Genomic DNA, 23,777 nt, shown 5'->3' on the forward strand with positions numbered 1-23,777 from the left:
AAGTGGTAAGGATTCTGAAGAAGAAAAATACAACTTCGACTGAAGTGAAACGAAGGTCCAAGAATAAGCAAGAGTGGAGACGATTTGTATATGATATAATTGATATAGATGCATGAAATGTATTTTTCGAACACCTTAAGAAAGGTTTAGATATAGATTATATATATAAAATTATTTATACTACTTGGACTAAATAAAAAAGGGATTTGTGTACCAATTTAACAAATTTAAATTATACTAGAAAAAATTGATTTGTCAAAAAAACTGTAAATATTAATCTGTAAACATTATATAGATAAGTCAACAAGCATGTCTATGCTTTTAAGACTTTTTTAAGTTTGTTATGTAAGTAAACAAATTATTGTAAAAAATTGACCTATAATTGACCAATAAACCTATTATATCAAAAATTATAATGCCCTATTATCCCTCTTATTGTACGCCCTCAATCCCAAATACACACATCTGGGCCTTTGGCACACAGCACACTCTACTGCCCTTTTTTGAGAATCCGATCCCGAACGAGCTTTTAAAGAATTCTAGGTAGTTTAAGTGCATTGAAGACATAAATTAACCGCAGATATTTATTAGACCATGCTGTATTGTTGGTCCCGTTAGGTAAATTATTCGGATTCGTTTTCTTTTGCACAAACTTACCGAAAAAGACGTCCTCATAATAAATCCACAGGGTGCCGGGAGGTGCCGCGGTCGGAAAATAGTTTAAACAATTTTTTTTAAACAAATTCAAAAAATCAATTTTTTCACTTCGTAAATTTTTTATATTCTTTGGGTCATTATGGACAAAAAAGGTCTCTTGTGATTTTTCTCTAAAATTGATTGTTTTCGAGTTATACGCGATTTAAAATTTGAAAAACGCCAAAATCACTTCTTCTCCTTTTAGTTTCTTGGCCTCCACTTCTTAGGTACTTGGCCAGTTCTCGTATTTAGACTGCAATTGGAAGGGAATACTCTTTTCAAGGGGTCTGGATTTTTCCATATTCCCTTCGTTAAATTCATTGTATTATGATTGTCAAATAACTATTTTATATTTTAATTTGATTGATCGTTCTTAAGATTTGGTCATTAATATTATGTAGACAATTTTATATTGAAATGGGGGTTGGACTTCCTGTATTAACAAGTTCCTGATACAGGTCAAGTTGATTTATTTTGTAACATATTCAGTAACATATGAGTTATACTTTTGTCCACATTCACAAAAAGGAGTATCACTACAATTGATTTTAAACCAATAATGATCTGGTATGAGGCATTGACCCAAACGCATTCTAATAATTGATGTCAAGTGCCTTCGATCCCCAAATGTGAATTTGTGGAACCAAGGGTTTGTAGAAAAATCACTTTAGTTTTAAACTGTTTTGTCCATTCAACTTTAAACTCATTTACAATTTTGTGTTTAATAAAAGGTAAAAAGTGAAATTTATATATTTCAATGTCTGCAGAAATGTTTAAAGTCTTGACTATACAGTGTGTCAATTTTAAAACTTTCAATGGCTATATCTCATGAACAAAAGCTGAAAACGAAAAATGCTTGAAACCGTTTCTAGGATAGTAAGGGGGAACTAAAATGACATGAAAGAGAACTCACCCCCATCAACCCCCTAGGCCCCACCCACCACAACCAAAAAAGTTTAAATTGCAAACCCCTACTTGTGATACATCATTGAAAAGGCTATAAAAAATGTTATCCAATGGTATAAATAATAATTATACAGGGTGGAGCAATAATTGTGAATCTTTGGCTTAAATGAAAAATTTAATGAGGTTTTGTTGAACTACAAATTTGATAAAAATGTCAATTAAGTAAATGTTCAAAGTGGATTCCGTTGTTTTGTAAACAATAATACAGTCTATTTTCAAATTCTGCACGAAATTTGACAAATGTTTTTCTAGTAATAGGGCGACATGCTTGAGTAATTATTTCTCGCAATTTCCCAAGTGACGCAAGTTAAGTTTTATAAACAACTGATTTAGGGCAAAAATGGCAAATTAAGTTTTAATTAACAAAAAAAAGTACGAGCGGACACTTACCATTTAAAATAATAGTCCAGGAGATAGCATTACAAATACAAAAGTCATAGTAAGCCAGCTGATATTAACACCCTGTATAATTATTATTTGTACCATTGGATAGTACTTTTTATGATAGGATAGTATATTACCTTTTTCTATGGGGTTACCCTAAATCGGTTGTTTACAAAACTCAACTTGCTTCACTTGGGGAATTGCGAGAAAGAATTACTCAAGCATGTCGCCCTGTTACTAGAACATTTGCTAAATTTCGTGCAGAATTTGAAAATAGGCTGTATTATTGTTTACCAAACAACGGAATTCACATTAAATATTTACTTAATTGACATTTTTAATAAATTTGTAATTCAACAAAACCTTATTAAATTTTTCATTTAAGCCAAAGTTTCACAATTATTGGTTCACCCTGTATAATTATTATTTATACCATTGAATAGTATTTTTTATAGCCTTTTCAATGATGTATCACAAGTAGGGGTTTGCAATTTAAACTTTTTTGGTTGTGATGGGTGGGGCCTAGGGGGTTGATGGGGGTGAGTTCTCTTTCATGTTATTTTAGTTCCCCCTTACTATCCTAGAAACGGTTTCAAGCATTTTTCGATATCAGCTTTTGTTCGTGAGATATAGCCATTATAAGTTTTAAAATTGACACACTGTATTTGCCAATTTATCAGCCTCTGTATTCCCCTTATTAAGATATAGCTAAGCTAAGATATATATAACGCCAAAATGACCATTTTCAAGGCTTAATGACTCGGTTATAAATTATTATTATGAAAGTCAAAAAGTGACTAAATAAAAGTTTAAATCCCCTCCCCCCCCCCCCCCTCCCTACATGATCTTGCAGAAATTTGTGTCATTAATGTATTACTAAGCTGTTATTTTTAATTAATCAGCGCTAACAGCGTATTGAGGCGGCCGTCAATGTGAGTGGGAAAGAGATGCACCATTCCGGCAACCAATGGTGCATCTTACTCGCACTCACATTGACGGCCGCCTCCATACGCTGTTAGCGCTAATAGTTAAAAATAACAGTTTAGTAATAAATTATTGACACAAATTTCTTCAGGATCATGTAGGGGGTGCTTTAAACTTTGATTTAGTCTTTTTCTGACTTTCATAATAATAATTCCTAACAGAGTTAAAGCCTTGAAAATGACCATTTTCGCGTTTTTCAAATTTGAAATCGCGTATAACTCGACAACAATTAATTTTAGAGAAAATTCATAAGAGACCCTTTTTGCTCATAATATTCCAAAGAATCTAAAAAAAATTGGTACGAAGTGAAAAAATTGATTTTTTAAATTTGTTTAAAAAAAATTGTTTAAACAATTTTCCGACCGCGGCATCTCCCGGCACTCTGTGTATTTGTTATAAGGACCTCTTTTTAAGAAAAACGTTTGTGCAAAAAAAATGATCGGAATAATTTACCTAACGGGAGCGACGATACAGTCTGGACTATATGGCATGTTGCCTGTTACAAATATCGTTCGGATATCGCTTTTGGTATGAGAGCTTCCTTAAAGCTATGCATGTCGTTTCACGAGAACGTCGAGGGCGGCACTGAGTCAGGTATCTTTTCTCACATGTGTTAAGGGTCAAAAGTTCCAATATCGAGCCATCTGTTTAATATTCTGCTATTTTTCGAATTTTAAAACATTGCAGTAAATTTCGCTTAATCTACTTGTGTCTGATTTGTAATTAATTGAACATTTATTACTGTTTATGTGGTACATCTCGAGGAACAATCTTTTCTTATAATTGCTTTCTGAATCTAAGATCTTGATATCTGACAAATTAAATTGGTGTCCTGTTGTTATGGAATGGTGTGCTGCTGCACAAGTATTTTTGTGTGTTTTACAATCACTTTTGTGCTGCGTTATTCTTTGTTTCAGCCATTGCGATGTTTGTCCTATATACTGCCCATCACATTCGAGACAAGAAAGTTGATAGATGATATGACTCTGATTTAGAAGCGGTGTCTGGTCTTTAAGCTTCGAGAATAAGCTGTAGTTGGATATGCTATTGTATTTCGCTATTTTGATTTTAGGAATTCCGTTCAGCAGCTTGATTATATTGTTGGTTAAGCCATTTATGAAGGGCAACTTTTTGTAAATCACGGGATCTGATGGTCTGTTGTCACGTTGCCCGTCGTATAAGTCTGAGTTATATATCAGTTGCTTAAGAATTTTACTTGGATAGCCGTTGTTCAAGAATATGTTGTAGAGTGTTTTTAAATTCTTTTGTGTGAACAGGTCATTGCTGATGTGTAAAATTCTGTTTTTCATTGCCACAACAGTGTTGTGTTTTTGGCTTTTCGAGTGCTGAGAGAAATAATTTATATATCTTCCAGAGTCAGTTGGTTTCTGATACCAATCCAAAATTATCTTGTTCTCTGTGGTTCTTATCACCTTAGTGTCTAAAAAGGGCACACTTTGTTCTTTCTCCTCCTCAACGGTAAATTGTAGGTGTTTGTGAAATCCATTGAAGAGGTCCAGTGTAGTTTGAATAGAGTCCTCGGGGATCGCACTTATCACATCATCCACATATTTGTATATGAACGGTAACTTGAACGGTAGTCGTGGAATTACTATATTAAATAGATGATCTAAAACTATGGTGGCTAGAATGGGGCTGATAGGAGAGCCCATGGGAGTGCCAAAGATTTGTGAGTAAAAAGTTCCACCGAAAGAAAAGTAAACATTAGAAAAAATAAAATCGATTAGTTTGAAGAAGTTATTCTTACTTAGTGTGGTGTTGGGTTCTATTAAGTGCCAATTTTGCTCTAAAATTTCAATAATCAAGTTAAGAGGAATATTCGTGAAAAGCGATACCGCATCTAAGGATATAAGTACATAGGTTTGAGGAATTGTAACATTCTTAATTAGTTCTACAAACGTAAATGGGCTCTCCTATCAGCCCCATTCTAGCCACCATAGTTTTAGATCATCTATTTAATATAGTAATTCCACGACTACCGTTCAAGTTACCGTTCATATACAAATATGTGGATGATGTGATAAGTGCGATCCCCGAGGACTCTATTCAAACTACACTGGACCTCTTCAATGGATTTCACAAACACCTACAATTTACCGTTGAGGAGGAGAAAGAACAAAGTATGCCCTTTTTAGACACTAAGGTGATAAGAACCACAGAGAACAAGATAATTTTGGATTGGTATCAGAAACCAACTGACTCTGGAAGATATATAAATTATTTCTCTCAGCACTCGAAAAGCCAAAAACACAACACTGTTGTGGCAATGAAAAACAGAATTTTACACATCAGCAATGACCTGTTCACACAAAAGAATTTAAAAACACTCTACAACATATTCTTGAACAACGGCTATCCAAGTAAAATTCTCAAGCAACTGATATATAACTCAGACTTATACGACGGGCAACGTGACAACAGACCATCAGATCCCGTGATTTACAAAAAGTTGCCCTTCATAAATGGCTTAACCAACAATATAATCAAGCTGCTGAACGGAATTCCTAAAATCAAAATAGCGAAATACAATAGCATATCCAACTACAGCTTATTCTCGAAGCTTAAAGACCAGACACCGCTTCTAAATCAGAGTCATATCATCTATCAACTTTCTTGTCTCGAATGTGATGGGCAGTATATAGGACAAACATCGCAATGGCTGAAACAAAGAATAACGCAGCACAAAAGTGATTGTAAAACACACAAAAATACTTGTGCAGCAGCACACCATTCCATAACAACAGGACACCAACTTAATTTGTCAGATATCAAGATCTTAGATTCAGAAAGCAATTATAAGAAAAGATTGTTCCTCGAGATGTACCACATAAACAGTAATAAACGTTCAATTAATTACAAATCAGACACAAGTAGATTAAGCGAAATTTACTGCAATGTTTTAAAACTCGAAAAATAGCAGAATATTAAACAGATGGCTCGATATTGGAACTTTTGACCCTTAACACATGTGAGAAAAGATACCTGACTCAGTGCCGCCCTCGACGTTCTCGTGAAACGACATGCATAGCTTTAAGTTAAATTGCTTTATATAACATACCTACAACAATTCGTAAGTTATATCATTGTAATATTATGTTTGTACCTAACTGTTAGTTAATTTTGTAGTTTGTTCCTGATGAAGATGAAAAATTAATAAATACTCATCGAAATATCGAATTCAACAGAATTAAATGTAGTTTCAATCTAAGCCACAGACCGCAATTTCCGATAATTTCAACACTGTTTTATAGTGTTATAGAATATACTTGCACGGTCGATAAATACATCGGATGTCGAATCCAGTTCTATATATATATATATATATATATATATATATATATATATATATATAGTAATGTTTGAATAACGGCAATTCGGTTATATATATATATATATATATATATATATATATATATATATATATATATATATATATATATATATATATATATATATAGACTTTAATTTTTTATTGAGGTTGCAGTCATTTATTTCTAAGGGGCAGGGTAAGAGAAACTCTGCGTTATAATCAAGCTTTCGCAAAATTTATTTGCTTCGTCAGGATTAGCTAAAATTATTATATAGTTGTAAATAAATACAACGAAATGAAAGAACATTGCATAAAAATTAGTACAAAAACTTACAACGTGAGGTTTGTTCCTTAATTTAACATTTCTACAAAACATAAAATATCTAAAAAAATCTTTATCCTAATGGTTTTCAAGTTCCAATGTTTTAATTTTTACAATTCATGATAAAAAATATGATTTAATAATTTAGTTCTAAATTTGACTAATGCCAGAAAGACACTTAAATAATGTCAAAAAGACACTCGTAGGTATTTGTTTACTTGATTTTAAGTTGTTAAGAACTAGATTTTTGATTATTACTTGCTCTGAGATTATTCTACATCTTCGTCTGTTCTGAGAGCTTGACTGATGAGCTGTAGACAGCGAAAACGTTCTCAAGATGGCAGCACAGACGAGGGTGAGAATATTTATTTCCCGTATATTATTTTGCATATATATAATAGGTATATAATATTTGCTGAACAGTTAGGAAACAAGGCTGAAATATTGGGGTAGCAGCAATCTCAAAGAAAACTCTTTATAATAGTTCCAAGAATAATTTATATATATATATATATATATATATATATATATATATATATATATATAATGAACCAGAAGTATATATATATATATATATATATATTTATGCACAGATATCAAAGTGAGGTCCTGACATTACGCGCACTTAGTGAGGACCGGTAGAAAACGTAGACATAATCGTTTCAACTCTTCATAGTGACCTTGACAAGTAAATAGCAATTAAAAAATGACGAGTATACACAAAAAAAATTACGTATATGTGTCCCGTATTGTTCAAGTATATTGCCACCCAAGTGAGGCCATTATACGCAGCTATTAAAGTGAGACTGTATATACTTTTTCGTTATGCGCACAAAGTGAGGGCAACTTTACGTGTATATTTCCTTACAGCTCATCAAGTGAGGACCATACAGTGTTGTCGATAAATATGAGATTAATCATTTCTACTGCCTTTTTCTGTATAACACAGTAAGAATTATTATTGTTTCGATGTTTCAGTCACTTGTAGTTATAAGAAGGATGTGGACTCTTTGTTCTTGCTCGTACTGTTTGTTAATTTTATAACATTTTAGTACCTCAGCATTAAATCACGGTAGCCTTATCGGAGACTAGCGTTAATAAAGAAATATTTTATATTTTTTAATAATTTACATTAAAGATGGATAGGAAAGCAAGAATTTTGAAAATAGCGTTAGTTAAGAACAATAAAAATCAAAATGGAGGATACAGTGATAGTTCAGTTATGTGAAATTTATATTGAACTTAACATATAAATATAAAAGCCCGACTTTTGATCTAAGGGGAACACAGTTTTTACGGTACATACATATCTGTCATTTTTCATCCCCTCCCTTCCATTTCCACCACCCCTTATTTTTAAATAGGGAATAGGGGCGTGTGCTAGCTCATTTGAAAGGATATTCAATTCTCTATCCAGCATTATTAACATTGACATAATTATCTATACAGAGTGTATTTTAGTATAGGTATTGTTGCCCCTGTCGATTTTCATTTTGAAACGACAATTTTCCAACCTTAACTTTAGTATACAAGATGATTTACTTAATTTAATTAAACTTAATGTACCTTTTTTACTGATTTAATTTTACAGTTATTCCACTAGATGGCAAATACAGTGAATATGTGCATATGTTTTATTTCGAATAATCATTTTAAAATAGTTTTAGTTTTCTATTTTCTCTGAAAATTGTTGCAAGCTTCTTGTTCTTATAATTAAAATCATGTCACTACAAATTTATACGAGACTACATATTAAGAGTATAGAAAGTATTATAATATATGACATACATGCTTTTTTCCATTTATTGAAGATATTTCACCTCATCTTGAAACAATGCAACGTGACCAAGTGTCCTCAACTAAAAAAATATATCCCACTATTTTGATATTAAATGTATAGTTTGTACTATAAACCGTATTGAAATAGATTGCAACATGTGTGTGTGGTTGGGATATTGACTGCGAAACCTAAGGCTTCATTCGCCTAATCATATTTACCTTTGATTCTTATAACAATAAATAAAATTGATTAACATTTTATATCAATATTATTAGTGTTTTTAAACAATATCAGTATGATATATCAGTATAATAAAGTCAAGATAAACAATACTATAACAGAAAGCTTTGAGGTCAAACAAGGAGTGCGGCAGGGTGATCCATTATCGTCTATAATGTTTAGCATATTACTAGAAAAGGTTATACAGGAAGCAAACATTAATAGAACAGGTCTGATCTACCACAAAAAACATTAGTGCTTGGCATTCGCAGACGATTTGGTAATCTTGGCTAGGAGCAAAATAGAACTTATAGAAACAGTCATGAAACTCGAGGAGAGGGCAGCAACCAAAGGATTGTATATAAATGAAGCAAAAAAAAGTATATGGAATGAACAAATAAGCAATTCGTTCGGGGGCAATACATAACAATGACAACAGCGAAGGGAACACAGTATAAATTCGAAGAAGTTGAGAGATTTGAGTACTTAGGAACTGTCTTCACAAGAGATCCTAACAGTGAAGAAGAAATACAAAAGAGAATTATGTCGGGCAACCGCGCTATATTTGCTTTTAATGGGTTGTTAAGAAGTAAAAATATATCACGAAGAGCAAAACTAAGAACTTACAAGACCGTAATAAGGCCGATAGTAACGTATGCTTCTGAAACATGGGTCACAACAAAAAAACATCAAGAATTGTTATTAGTTTGGGAGAGGAAAATACTGCACAAAATCTTTGGTGGGAAAAACTTAAATGGACAATGGGTAGGAAGAACAAATAAGGAACTAACTGAGCTCTATCAAGATCCTAACATACTAGCAGTAATTAAGGCGCAAAGACTTAGATGGTTGGGCCATGTGCAGAGGATGATTCCATCTAGAATTCCCAGAATGGTACTATCTAGTGCATTGGCAGGGAAAAGACGAAGAGGAAGACCGAGGTCACGATGGAGTAATGGAGTTAGATAAGATATGAGAAGAATTAACTTAAGGAACTGGGAAAGAAAAGCGACTGACAAAAGGGAGTGGAAAAGAATAGTACATCAAGCCATGGGCCTACTAGGCTCGTAGTGCTTACATATTATAATATCAGTTTTCTAATATTATCCAGTTCCATATCCAGTTCCGAATCCAGTGGTTATATTTCTTCCGTATTGTTTAGTTTCGCTTCCAGTGATTGTATTTTTTTTCTTGTTTTTTTTTGAAATATTTATTTATTATTTTATTACTATATTTTTTTATTGTGCTCATAATAGATTGTTTACCTCTGCTTTACGAATCCGAGTTTATCCGAGGTCTACCCACTAGGTCACTAGTCACTCTTAGACAATATTTTTTCCTGAAACGGGGAACTTTTAATGCCGGGTCTAGACTATGTAACAAAACATGCTAATAACAAAGTTGTACAACAAAGTTGTACAACTTTGTTATGTAACTTGTTATATATAGCATGAGTATCCAGACTATATAACAAAAAACAAAACAACAACATGCGCATAAATTTTGCAGCATTTTAGATGGATAGCTGGTAGGTTAGGTAGTATATAAAATTGCGTCATATAAGTATGGAGGATCTCTTCATAGCAACAGCAGCTTGTATAATATTGTGGAGGCGACACCGGCGTGTTAAATTAATATTTTGGGTGTGTCCTTCATTAGCAGCTCGAGCAAAATATAGGTAGTGGTACAGCTCTTTTAGCTGATCTGGAAAGAGATAACATAGACCCATCGACAGGACACATTAAATGTGATGGCAGTTTTAAAAGCTTCTTAAGAATAGAAAGTTCTGATTTTGAATTTCTTATAAATGAAATCGGCCATAAAATAGGCAGGAAAGACATTTCGAGATGCAATTCCAGTAAGAGAAAGATTAACAGTTATATTATTAGCAAAGTATATTTTTTAAACTTTTTACTCATTGTTTCAGAGAGGAAGTATAACATTTCTGTAAAATTTAATTCCTCAGTATTATCTTCTTCACCTGTTCATGATTGAGTGTCACTGTCTGTTTGAATTGGTGTAGCTGGAGAAGTAGCGGATGTAGATGTAGTGGACGGAATAGAAAGGCTCAGATATATTGTATGATTGAGTGCCTGTTTGAGTAGCTGATGAAGCAGTCTGCATCTGTGTAGCGAATGAAGTGAATGTTAAAATTTTATGTCTGAACACTCTGCTCTGTAGAGAATATTATTTATGTCAAATTTAGAGTTGATTTGCACCGATTTGCTGTTAAGGTTCCGCGTATTGCTTTTCATTTGTTGGATTGAGTTATAGGCGTACGTGCATTAGTTTTAATTATAGTTTCTGTATCTATTTTCACTTGTATTTCAGTCTATTCATCGTGTTTTTTATTTGTTTTTTTTAATCAATAAATGTAGCTCATCCCACAGCAATCCCATAATACTCGTTACTTACGAAATAGCTCAAATAAATGAGTAGTCAGTTCTTTCGACAATTTCATCGCGTAAATAACCCTACGTGAACAGAGCAAAGAAAAATCTAGCACAATCACTCCAGAATGAACAAGGCGATATGACTCCAACGGTTGCTGCTCGCGTACTATGCCAGAGAAATGTTTCAATAACATGTTTTTAGGTGTAGATCAGTCGCGGTGCGGTTTTATAACTTTCTTTGATGTTTACCGACATCTGTTGGATAACATAAAACATGCTATATAACCAGAAAAATGTTATACAACACTGTGTTTTAAAACTCTTTTATTTAAAATTTTGTAACAAGTTACAAAACTTTGTTATTTAACATGTTTTGTTACATAGTCTGGACCCGGCTTAACGGTAATTTCTTATAGGTAATACACTACAATTTCTGAATATTTTTTCTGAAATCTATCGAATGGTACCAAACACGACCCCCACGGAGGTGGGGGGGGGGGGGGTACTTTAAATTCTTAAATAGGAACCCCTATTTTTTTATTACAGGTTTGGATTCTTTGCGTAAAAATAAGCAACTTTTATTCGAAACATTTTTTCTAATTATGGATAGGTGGCGCTATAATCGGAGAAAACGGGTGTTGGAAATGGAAAATTAAATTAAAATATGGAAAGTCCCCACTAAAATGGAAAATTTTACTTAACTTTTTTTAATCACAACCCAATAGGTCCCCTAAGCGCTCGAGTGACTGCACATTTAGCATACTTTGCTCCCCTACTATATGTATTATAAATAATATGCGAAGTAATTATTAACCCAAACAACCAAATTCAACTTTTATTTACTAATAAAGAACTGGACGAAAGTGTCACATCAGCTTTTATGAAAGACATGAATATTTACATAAAAAGGTAAGTGATCTGCTTGAAATCGATATTCCCAAAATCATCTAAAAATTGTTTATACTTGAGTACTTACTTTGAGACTCTTGTATGAAATGTGAATACCGAAATACGATTAGGAATCTGCATTATGTAATTTTTAAATAATACATAATTCTTAGGAAATGAAAGGTATTATACAAACGTGTTAAAAAATACTACCTACTGAAATTTTTTGATGGCAATAAATGATGAATTGGTTTATCGAATTTATTTTTAAGGTGATACAGTAGCGATCAACAGGTAGCCAAAACGCGTTCCAAGATTGAGGCTGTAATTTTGAATATTTTTTCGAGATATTTGGCACACGTATTTGTAATATAATAAAGAATGGCGGTACAGAGCCCAATTTGAAAAATATATTAATATGTGGAAATTACTCTGTAAATAAATACAATATTAAAAAAACGAGTCTGTACCGCCATTAAGAAGAACAAAAAAATACACTTTCTTCAAATAAACTTTTTTATCAGATGCCTAGATTTTGTGTCATTTTGGAACTACTAATGAAATAGAAAATTTTAGTAGTTTTTGTAGATATTGTCCTGTAATTACGTTTGTAGAAAAAATATTGTATGATATGCGTGTTAAAAAGTACATTTTTAAGGCACTCATGTGAATTGCAGAACTCGCTGTCGCTCATTCTGCAAACTTTCACATGCGTGCCTTAAACGTGTACTTTTAACACTTAGGTATATCATAAATAACTATTGAAATACTGATTACAAAAATTTATATTATTTTAAGCCTTTCTGAGAGCATATGCTCAAAAATTTCGCTCGAATTATTTTTAAATGCGTTCATTTTTTTCGAATACTGAGAAAACCTTAAGTATTTTGAAAAATTTAAACGCAGAAAGAAATATTACTGTATGGTCCATGGTCGAAAGTCGTTGAGAACTTCTATAATATTTATTTTAATAAGTCACAGGGGTGAAAAAACATAGTCTGATTTTTAATTTTAAATATATCATTCAAAAGAAACTTTTTTCATTATAAGGGACTATCTGCCCTCGGGAATAATGGAGTCTTCTATTTTGAGTTTAAATTTTTAAAAAATACCTATTAGTTATCTCAGGATTCGAAAAAAATATATGCGTTTAAAAAGAACTCAACCGAAATTTTGCGCCTACGCTCTCAAAAAGGATTAAAGTATTAAACATTTTTGTACTGTTTGAATTTATGCGACGACCCACTTTTTAAAGATTGGTTGAACAGGTGTTGCCAGTTGTATGGTCCTCACTATGTGTATCGTAAGTTATTCAACAGGGCATAGAATATACATGGTTAGAAAATATACGCCAAAGTCAGCGCCTCTATGCGGAAAATCTCTGAACTAAAAATTGATGTGGACCATACAAAGTGAGGTCCCACTTTTTTTTGTAAAAAAACAGTGTTTGCTATCAGTACATGTCTACGAAAAAGTCTTACATTGATTGACTAAGTGAGGTCCGTATACTGGACCTCACTTTGTACAGGACCTCACTTCAACCGCAGTTTCTTTTGATATGTGGCTCACTTCATACGCTGGGAGTAAATATATATATATATATATATATATATATATATATATATATATATATAAGATTATGGTATTCTTGACTGTATATTCAAATATCAAGCAGTGATTCTTGAGGATGCAGTCTATTTTGGCCCACAAGACAAAGAAAACTCTTTGACTTACTGTCAAGCTTTCGAATTTATTTTAATTCTTTTTCAAGACATCTGTTGACAAAAATATACAAATATAAAAATTATGTAGGTACTTACAATTTTCTTAATTACTTACTAGTCATGAGATTACATTGAAAAAATTTGAAACTTTACCAAAAGGACAATTATGCACATAGGTATGAAAAATTATTTTTAAAAACTTCAGTTATGTTGTCATGTTTGAAATATGTCATGAAATATGTAAAGTGTATACACTTTATATAGGAGGAAAGTAAAACTAGTAACAACATATTTTTTATTTTTTATTAGATTGATCTATGAAAAAAAAAAAAAAAAAATTAATAACATCAAACCCAATTAGTCCAGTCATTTTTTAAAGCATGTATATAAATTTTAATGTTGGATTATATGATAGAAAATCAGATTATGATGTACTAATTTTTTTGTTGATATGCTAATATGTAACAATAAATGTTACTTAATTTGTACATTGCACAGTAGAATAATATCTCACAGAAGTGATATTAACACAAATAAATCACAAGCTTGTGCGTTAGCCGACCACTCAATTAATTTAAATCATACATTTAATTTTTCACAAGCGTCAATCCTACAGAGGGTAAAAAATGAACAGAAAAGGTTATTTATAGAAATGACACATATACAGAAAAATAAAAAATGTATAAATAGAAAATCAGATATAGACAAATTAAGTAACATTTATTGTTACATATTAGCATATCAACAAAAAAATTAGTACATCATAATCTGATTTTCTATCATATAATCCAACATTAAAATTTATATACATGCTTTAAAAAATGACTGGACTAATTGGGTTTGATGTTATTAATTTTTTTTTTTTTTCATAGATCAATCTAATAAAAAATAAAAAATATGTTGTTACTAGTTTTACTTTCCTCCTATATAAAGTGTATACACTTTACATATTTCATGACATATTTCAAACATGACAACATAACTGAAGTTTTTAAAAATAATTTTTCATACCTATGTGCATAATTGTCCTTTTGGTAAAGTTTCAAATTTTTTCAATGTAATCTCATGACTAGTAAGTAATTAAGAAAATTGTAAGTACCTACATAATTTTTATATTTGTATATTTTTGTCAACAGATGTCTTGAAAAAGAATTAAAATAAATTCGAAAGCTTGACAGTAAGTCAAAGAGTTTTCTTTGTCTTGTGGGCCAAAATAGACTGCATCCTCAAGAATCACTGCTTGATATATATATATATATATATATATATATATATATATATATATATATATATATATATATATATATATATCAATTTACAAATTATTGGGTTAACAGCTGAAATGGAAGACTCAGTGTACTCTTTTCTACGATTCCAATATTTCGTTAACAGTCGTTAACATCATCAGGGACGCTGAAATAATATTAAAGGTATAATAGTGAAACTGGGTATTAAAAAACAACTCACCAGTTTGAGATTTTAGTCAACGATGTTATAAATGTGTAAAAAAGCGGCATTAACAAAAAGAATTGCAGTGAATGTTATTAAAAATTAAAAAATATAACAAATATAAAAAAATGGAACTATAATATAAATAACTATGCTAAAAAAACCACTAATTATTAAAATCTTTTAAATTCGTCGCACAGAAAGGTATTAGAGACAATTATGTCAATATACTGTCAATTATGACAGAAAGAGGTATAATTGACAGTATATTGACATAATTGTCTCTAATACCTTTCTGTGCGACGAATTTAAAAGATTTTAATAATTAGTGGTTTTTTAGCATAGTTATTTATATTATAGTTCCATTTTTTTATATTTGTTATATTTTTTAATTTTTAATAACATTCACTGCAATTCTTTTTGTTAATGCCGCTTTTTTACACATTTATAACATCGTTGACTAAAATCTCAAACTGGTGAGTTGTTTTTTAATACCCAGTTTCACTATTATACCTTTAATATTATTTCAGCGTCCCTGATGATGTTAACGACTGTTAACGAAATATTGGAATCGTAGAAAAGAGTACACTGAGTCTTCCATTTCAGCTGTTAACCCAATAATTTGTAAATTGATAATTACTAATCAGCTGTGATCATTTCTAGTTTATATATATATATATATATATATATATATATATATATATATATATATATATATATATATATATATATATCATACTTGTGACGTCATCAATCTGGGGGTGATGACGCAATCGATGATTTTCTTAAATGAGAATAAGGGTCATGTGATAGCTCATTTGAAAGCGTAATCAATTCTCTATTCAATAATATAAACATTAACATCATTATTTATACAGGGTGTCCAAAAAAAATGTTTTAATTAAATACACAAAACAAAACACAAAAAGATGAATGTATTTAATTCTAAATACACTTTACTTCTGTCAGAAAACAGAAAAAAATTTTATTTGAAAAATAAACATTGATTTCCGCTTAAACGAAATGTTCAAACTGCCAAGAATGTGGGTGGCAGCTTTAACATTGAATTTAAGCGAAAAACAATATTTATTTGTCAAATAAACATTTTTTTCTCTTTTTTGATAACAGTAAAATGTATTTTGAATTAAATAAATTACATACATTCTTCTTTTTGTCTCAATTAATTAAAATTTTTTTTTGAACACCCTATAAAAATAATTTTGTTACTGTTTATATTATTGAAAAGAGAATTGAATACTCTTTCAAATGAGCTATCACATGACCCCTATTCTCGTTTAAAAAATCATCGATTACGTCATCACGCCCAGATTGATTACGTCACTAGTATGATATATATGCCAAAACATTGTAATTTAAAAATAAAAATCAACCTGTTTTGGGTTTTTTCCTTAAAGTCTCCGGTTTACGAAATAATGAATTTATGCATTACTTTATGGACATCGTATTTCAAAAATCCGACGGTTTTAGCGGAGCGTAAGGAAATGGGTGAGTCACAAAGTTTCACAAGGAAAAAGGGAATATTTCGAGAAATTAACGTCACATCAAAAAGCTAAAAAATACGTGTTCAATATTTTTCAAAAATCTATCGAATGATACCAAACACGACCCTCCACGGAGAGGGGTGGTGGGTAAATTTAAAATTTTAAATAGGAACCCCGCGATATTTGGCGAAATGAACATTAGATCGAAAAACTGCAAAATGCACGTATCCAATATTTAAAATAAAATCTATCCAATGACACTAAACACGATCCCCCACGGAGGTGGGATGGGGGTTTACTTTAAAATCTTAAATAAGAGCTCCTATTTGCAGATTTGGATTTCTTACGTAAAAATAAGTAAATCTTATTCAAGACATTATTTATTATTATAGATAAAATCGGAAAAAATCATTGTTGACAATGAAAAATTAAATTAAAAAATGGAAAGTTCCCACTTAAATGGAAAACTTTACTTAACTTTTTTGGTTTTAGGATCTAATCTTCACAACCCAATAGGTCCCCACAACGCTCGAGTAACTAAAAATTTAGCTTACTTTTCTCCCCTACTAATATAATCTTGAAAAGTGGTAAGAAGACATAGTTAACTATTTTAAAGCTGGTAGAATAACGATGGATGATGTTGTATTCCCATTTGGTGAAAAAACCATGGAAAAATATATTATCTACGTTTAAGTAAAATGGCCAAAAATGTTCACGCTATTCTTGCTACATCGGTCTCAGTGGAGCGTTTATTCTCTGATGCTTCTTATTTAAACAAAAGAAAAACAATTTTAATGATCGCTCTTTACCTACTAAATTAAATCAGTATAAGATCTGGGATGAAATCGGGCTTGAAAAATAAAATATATATTACACTTTTGTAATTTCATATTTTTTGCGTCATTGAATTCTGTACATGAAAATACATTTTTTTGATTTATAATTATTTGTTTTTATCTAATATTTATTTAAATTTTACTACATAGAAACAAACTTCAAAGGACCCCGCACAAACCTTATGGAAAATAGGTCTCAGTGGATTTCGTTCATACTTTGGGAAAATACTCTTTGAAGCATCCTGATAAAAAGTTCTCATGGGCACAACTCAATCCTATGAAGGAATTTCAAGATATAGAGGCCCAAACTCGGAAAATTATAAGATTTACGGGGTATTCCAATTCCGTTAGTTACTGGTTATTTGGTAACATGTAGAAGTTTGGATCAAGGAAAAGTACTAGTAGTCTAAGAATGTTTCCTGGCTATCCAGTGTCGACCTTTACGTTGACCTTGACCTTCAACGGACGTAATCTTCTATAGTTTCGAGGGTTTTCGGCATTCAATTGATATAAACAGATTACTCATGGGTTTTTGGGATCGCTAAACACGAATATGCCATCAGAATTGCCCTCCGGATGACGTGTTGGCCAGGGCCTCTGAAAGAGACGTCATCTATTCTAGAGTTTCGATGGTTTTCGGCATTTAGTTTATGCAAATGAATTACTGGAGGGTTTTTTGAGGTCGCTATACACGAATATGCCACCAGAACAGACTCCCGGAGCACCTGATTTCCAAGGTCAATGAAAGGGGCTCCTGGAATTTCGAGGGCCTTTGGTACTACATTAATGCAAACGGATTAGTTATAGGTTTTTGGGGTTGCTGAACACGAATGCGCGATCAGCACAGACACAGGAGCACCTGGTGCCTAAGACAGGTTATCTTCTGGAGTTTCGGAGTCATAGGTTTTTGGGGTTGCTGAACATGCATACACTATCAGATCCGACCCACGAATCACATTGTGCATACGGCAAAATGTGATCACGTATTCGTGTTCAGCAACCCCAAAAACCTATAATTCATCCGTTTGCATCAATGTAGTACCAAAGACCCTCGAAACTCCAGGAGCCCCTTTCATTGACCTTGGAAACCAGGTGCTCCGGGAGTCGGTTCTGGTGGCATATTCGTGTTTAGCGACCTCAAAAAACCCTCCAGTAATTCATTTGCATTAATTAAATGCCGAAAACCATCGAAATTCTAGAAGATGACGTCCCTTGCAGTGGACCTGGCCACCACGTCATCCGGAGGGCAATTCTGATGGCATATTCGTGTTTTGCGATCCCAAAAACCCATGAATAATCTGTTTATATCAATGTAATGCCTAAAACCCTCGAAACTCTAGAAGATGACGTCCGTTGAAGGTCAAGGTCAAAGTAAAGGTCGCCATTGGATAGCCAGGAAAAAATCCTAGACTACTAGTACTTTTCCTTGATTAAAAACTTTTACATGTTGCCAAATAACCAGTAACTCACGGAATTGAAATACCAAGTAAATCTTATAATTTTCCGAGTTTGAACCTCTATATCTTGAAAATCCTTCATACGTATGAGTTGTGTCCATGAGAACTTTTTATCAGGACGCTTCAACGGGTATTTTCCCAAAATATGAACGAAATCCACTGGGACCTATTTTCCATAAGGTTTGTGCGGGGTCCTTTAATAATTAAAATTTCGAGCTTTCGAGACCCTAGAATGCATTGTCTCGATCTCGATGCTAATTCAAGTTCAACAGTACTAGAATCGTCTCGGTCCCGTCTCGAAATCGGAACGAGATCGAGACGATTTCGAGACTTTTCTCGTTTCTCGTCCATCTCTATTTCTAAAGGAGGTATAATCGTAGAATATTATCATTTATAAGGGAGATATAAATTAAATGATAAATTGATCCTTTGATAAATTATTGTCCTAAAAATAACTTCTGACTTATTTGGATTTATTTTATTTTATTTTATTTTGTTAATATTAATGATAATTTTATTTATGTACCGGTAATTTAGGAAGCCGAGAGAGCTTGTGATAATGCCATGGCTGTATTAGCGGCAGTTAAAGAACAATATCTAAAGAAATTAGCCGAAGAAAGAAAACAAGGGAAAGAAGGGAAGGAAGATTTACCAGAACATTCTCAGTTATACGAGAAAATGAAAGAAGCTATGTATGACACTCAAAAGAAAGTGGAGGTAAAGTATATATTATATAGCTACACGTCAGAACAAGTAGCCCAAATCGTAGCTTAAGCGAACGGCTCCACGAGCGACAAGTTTACGCCAGCAGTAGCCGTAAAACGAACTTAAGGTTACGCGGAACGGAATAGGAATAGCCGAACTGAACCGACTACGCACAAGTCCTGTAGTCGGTTTAGTTCGGCTATTCCTATTCCGTTCCGCGGAAACTTAAGTTCGTTTTACGGCTACTGCTGGCGTAAACTTGTCGCTCGTGGAGCCGTTCGCTTAATACTCTGGGCTAATTAGCAAAATACAAGGAAAAGTTATTTACCAGCAATTTTATTGCTGGAATCGAATCTTAATATTGTATGTATTAATAATATAGATATGCAAAGTCCGCAGATAGTGTGCTACTTTTTTTATAAACAAAATGGCGCCCGAAAATCGTGTTTTTTTCAATTTTTGCTCTATAACTCCAAAGATTTTAACTTTAGACCAAAAACACCCAAATAAAAATTCCCCGCAATTAAATTCTGCATAGAGATGTGTTTTTCCGATTTACTTCGACGAAAACTTTCCCCGGAAAAAGCGGGTTTTTCCAACAAAATCTTTAATTTTCAACTAAACTTTTAGAAAAGTAGTTGTCAATCAATAATTAAATAACTTGGTAACGAAAAGCCCTTTCCGTATATATTATAATTCCAGAAGTCTATGGAAATTGAATGAACAGTTTAGCAACAATTAAAATGTTAACTAAAAATTTACGGTCGCTATACTAACGACAATAATTATGATGCATAAGAATAACTATGATTTTTTCATAAAAAGACACTATAACTATCTAATGTACTATACAGAATTGAAATTGGACTATTTAAGCGGCCTCAGAAATATTTTAAAATTATAAACAATTTTTTGGTTTATAAACAAATAGAATATCTCGGGAAATATTAAACTAAATTAAATCGTGAAAACGGCATTCGAAAGACAGCAGAGAACGCTTCTTTTAAAAGAAAAACGTCTAATTATGACGAGTGGTTCCTGAGATACAACCGGTCAAAGTTGACCGGAATTTACGGCAAAAATATAAACAATAGGATCATAATTTTTAAACCGTCACCTTTTTATTTTTGTCCTCTTTCTTCACACCAATTTTCATATCTTTAAAATCCTCATAACATATATTATTATAATAAAAACTATCGATAATACGTGTGAAAATTACCAAAAATAGAAAAATTCTAATCAAAAATTAGGTTGGAGAAAATGTAACCCTCAATGTTTCATCTGTATGCATTCATTAAAATTTGATGCTAAGTACTGACTTGTTTTTACCTTTTTTTCATAAAAAAATCTGGCCGCCCGATAATCACACAGCGTTTTAAAAATTATTAATCTATCTTAGAATTTCTAATTTTGTTTTTAATTTAATGAATAGGTACACTACAATTTATTTTACACCAACAGATAACATTTTTTAATTAAATAAAAACTGGAAACGTGGAAACTAAGTAGGTGAATTTATTTTATAATAATTGTGTTCTGGAAATTACGAGGTGGTCGAAATATTTTGCATAACAATGTACATTCTATGTACAGAATATATACTACATTTTATTTATTTATTTAATTTTGCAGTCGCTTAAACATTAAAAATACTACGTTTAATACAAACATAAAATTAACAAAATGTGTGATTTGGCATTGGTTAATTTAGGTCATTACGTAGAGTATAATAGGAATGAATACTGAGGAACACTGCAATAGTTTTTTAAGTCGAAATTACTGTTAATTACAACATATGTACACAAATTAACCACAAATACCACAAATATGTACACAAATTAATGGCAAAGTCAATGTTTTTCTAGAGTTGATGCTTTTCAAATTCGTCACCAGGCGTCGCCCACTTTGCGGTTCCTCGCCAATAAGAGGTTCGTATTCAAGTTCTCAATCGGCTAGCAGTCAGCCCAGACCCAAACCCAATTAAGCATGCTTAGGAATACCTAGAAAGACCCACAAGTTTACGGACATACCGAAGATACATAAATGTGCGGCGCGGAGGTCGCGGTCACTACATTGATGTCAAAACAAACATTCAATCTCTTATGAGATTGCACATACTCAGTAACTTTCACCCATTCACCCTCGCGACATATCATCGCGGTTTACAGCGATGTAGATGCCTGAACAAAATAGTTTGTTTTACATCACGATCGAGCTGTTGATCGCTTGGTAAATTACAAGTTTGTTGGTGGTTTTCAAACCACATGAGATTCACGTCTGAGTGTTGTTTCTTAAGCTTTTAAATAGGTGAAGGTATTCTCCTAGATGCTGCCTTTTTTGAATTACAAGCTGAGCTTAAAACTGACGATTTGAAGAATTACAAATGATCCACCACTTTTCACTTGAAGACCTGCAAACACTGTCGTCACTATTGTTGCTCATGTACATAATTTTATAATGTAAAAAACTTTCCCGGAGCACTTGTCAGTCAGTGCAGAAACCGCAAATAACACTCAAATTAAAATATCTTCGGTATGTTTTGCCCGTCATCGATGTAAAACCTCAACCGCGACCGCGACCTCTACCGCGCACATCCATGTATCTGCGGTATGTCCGTACCCTAAGTAGAGTCCTAATAGAGTCCGTATCGTTCCTCCAGATAACCTTGATTGACTGCGAAATACTTACGAAAGAATGGGAAAATTTGGATTTCGAGTACATACGGTCTCTGATAAGACGCCTTCCACAGATAATTAGGCATGTAATTAGAGCCAGAGGTGCTAACACCAGACAACAAAATGTTCAATTTATCCTTGAAAAAACGTAAAATGATGCCTCGAACACGAACTACATATGAACTGTAGCAAACTGAACATAGAGACCAATGATATTCAGGCCTATTCTGTAACTTTTAACAAATCGAATAGAAATAACCAAGTCGAATCGTAATTACCCGAAATCGGAATGTTTGATATCTATCGCGTCATTTTTTTGTTTGAATTGGTATTCTGTAACTCACATAGTAAACAAGTAAAATCGAAATCGGCAATTTCTATTTCACGTGGTCAAGCGGAGGTGGCAACCCCGTATCAAGCGAAATTAGTGATCTGTGACCCATTTGTTACTGGTATTAAGTTTGAAATACGACACCGTTGCCATATCTTTAATTTTTCATATTATCACATTACATACAGTTGCTTTTTTAAAAATAGTTTTGAAATTACAAAAAAGAAAAGTTTTCAAAAGTAAACAATAAAATGTTAGTGTAAATATTGGACACAAAAATCTCAAAAGATGATAAATGGTTTTAAATCAAAGTTAATTAAAATTGATATAAAAAAGAAGATAAACTGATAAAAAAGATAAATGAAGCTAAGATGTATAATGTAAGATATTACTAACATACCTATACAATCTTAAGATTTGATTCCAGCTAAAATAACTGATAAAAAACTTTTCCCAAAAATGGCGTCTTTTCTATAATTATTTTGACAGTATGGTCAATTTGGCTCTTCAGTATTTGAGGCTAGCAACAAAGAGAAACAACTTGAAAATAGATATATGGTTTATTCAACAATGTCTCAAATTCAAAGTTTTTCCAACTTTTAGTATTGTCAGGACATCTAAAAATGTACCACCTAACATCAGGACCTCGCTACAGAAAAAACTTTTGAAGAGAGAGATATGTAAACATTATAGTAAGCTGAATTATATCAACTGTAAGCTTAAGGTAATGTATGATTCTTTGCTCGAAATCTTGGCTTCATTAACATTAACAATTTTCTGACTGATGTGCATGACAGGGTAGATTCTTATAATTCAACTAAATTTAATAGAGTACATAATAAACTTATACATCTTATTAGAAACAAAAATTTGCATGATCAAGCCTCTCAGGACAGAAATAACAATAAAAAAATTTTCAGATTTTCAATTCCACCCAAGAATAAAGAACCTTACCGGTATCAGCTTTGCTGAAGATGAGATTGAATTATTAAACTATGGTCTCAAATATTCCGTTCCAAAAGATTTATCTTTACACGATCTAGAGAATTTATCCATTGAGACTGATATAGTAATCCAAAATCTATCATTATCTCTTTCCCAAAGAACGTCAACTAGAAATTCCTGTTACCGT

The 23,777-nt window shown here is 32.2% G+C and overlaps 1 protein-coding gene across 1 annotated transcript in view; it reads left to right on the forward strand.

The window, feature by feature from the left end:
* Positions 1 to 23,777, forward strand: part of LOC114345139 (uncharacterized) — a 149,651-nt gene that overhangs the window by 99,146 nt on the left and 26,728 nt on the right. Inside the window, exon 8 of the mRNA XM_050659777.1 lies at positions 19,469 to 19,648. Within this exon, the coding sequence (XP_050515734.1) occupies positions 19,469 to 19,648 (180 nt within the window). The remainder of the gene's footprint in view (positions 1 to 19,468; positions 19,649 to 23,777) is intronic.

This window comes from Diabrotica virgifera, chromosome 8, assembly GCF_917563875.1.
Source record: "Diabrotica virgifera virgifera chromosome 8, PGI_DIABVI_V3a".
Lineage (NCBI taxonomy): Eukaryota > Metazoa > Arthropoda > Insecta > Coleoptera > Chrysomelidae > Diabrotica > Diabrotica virgifera.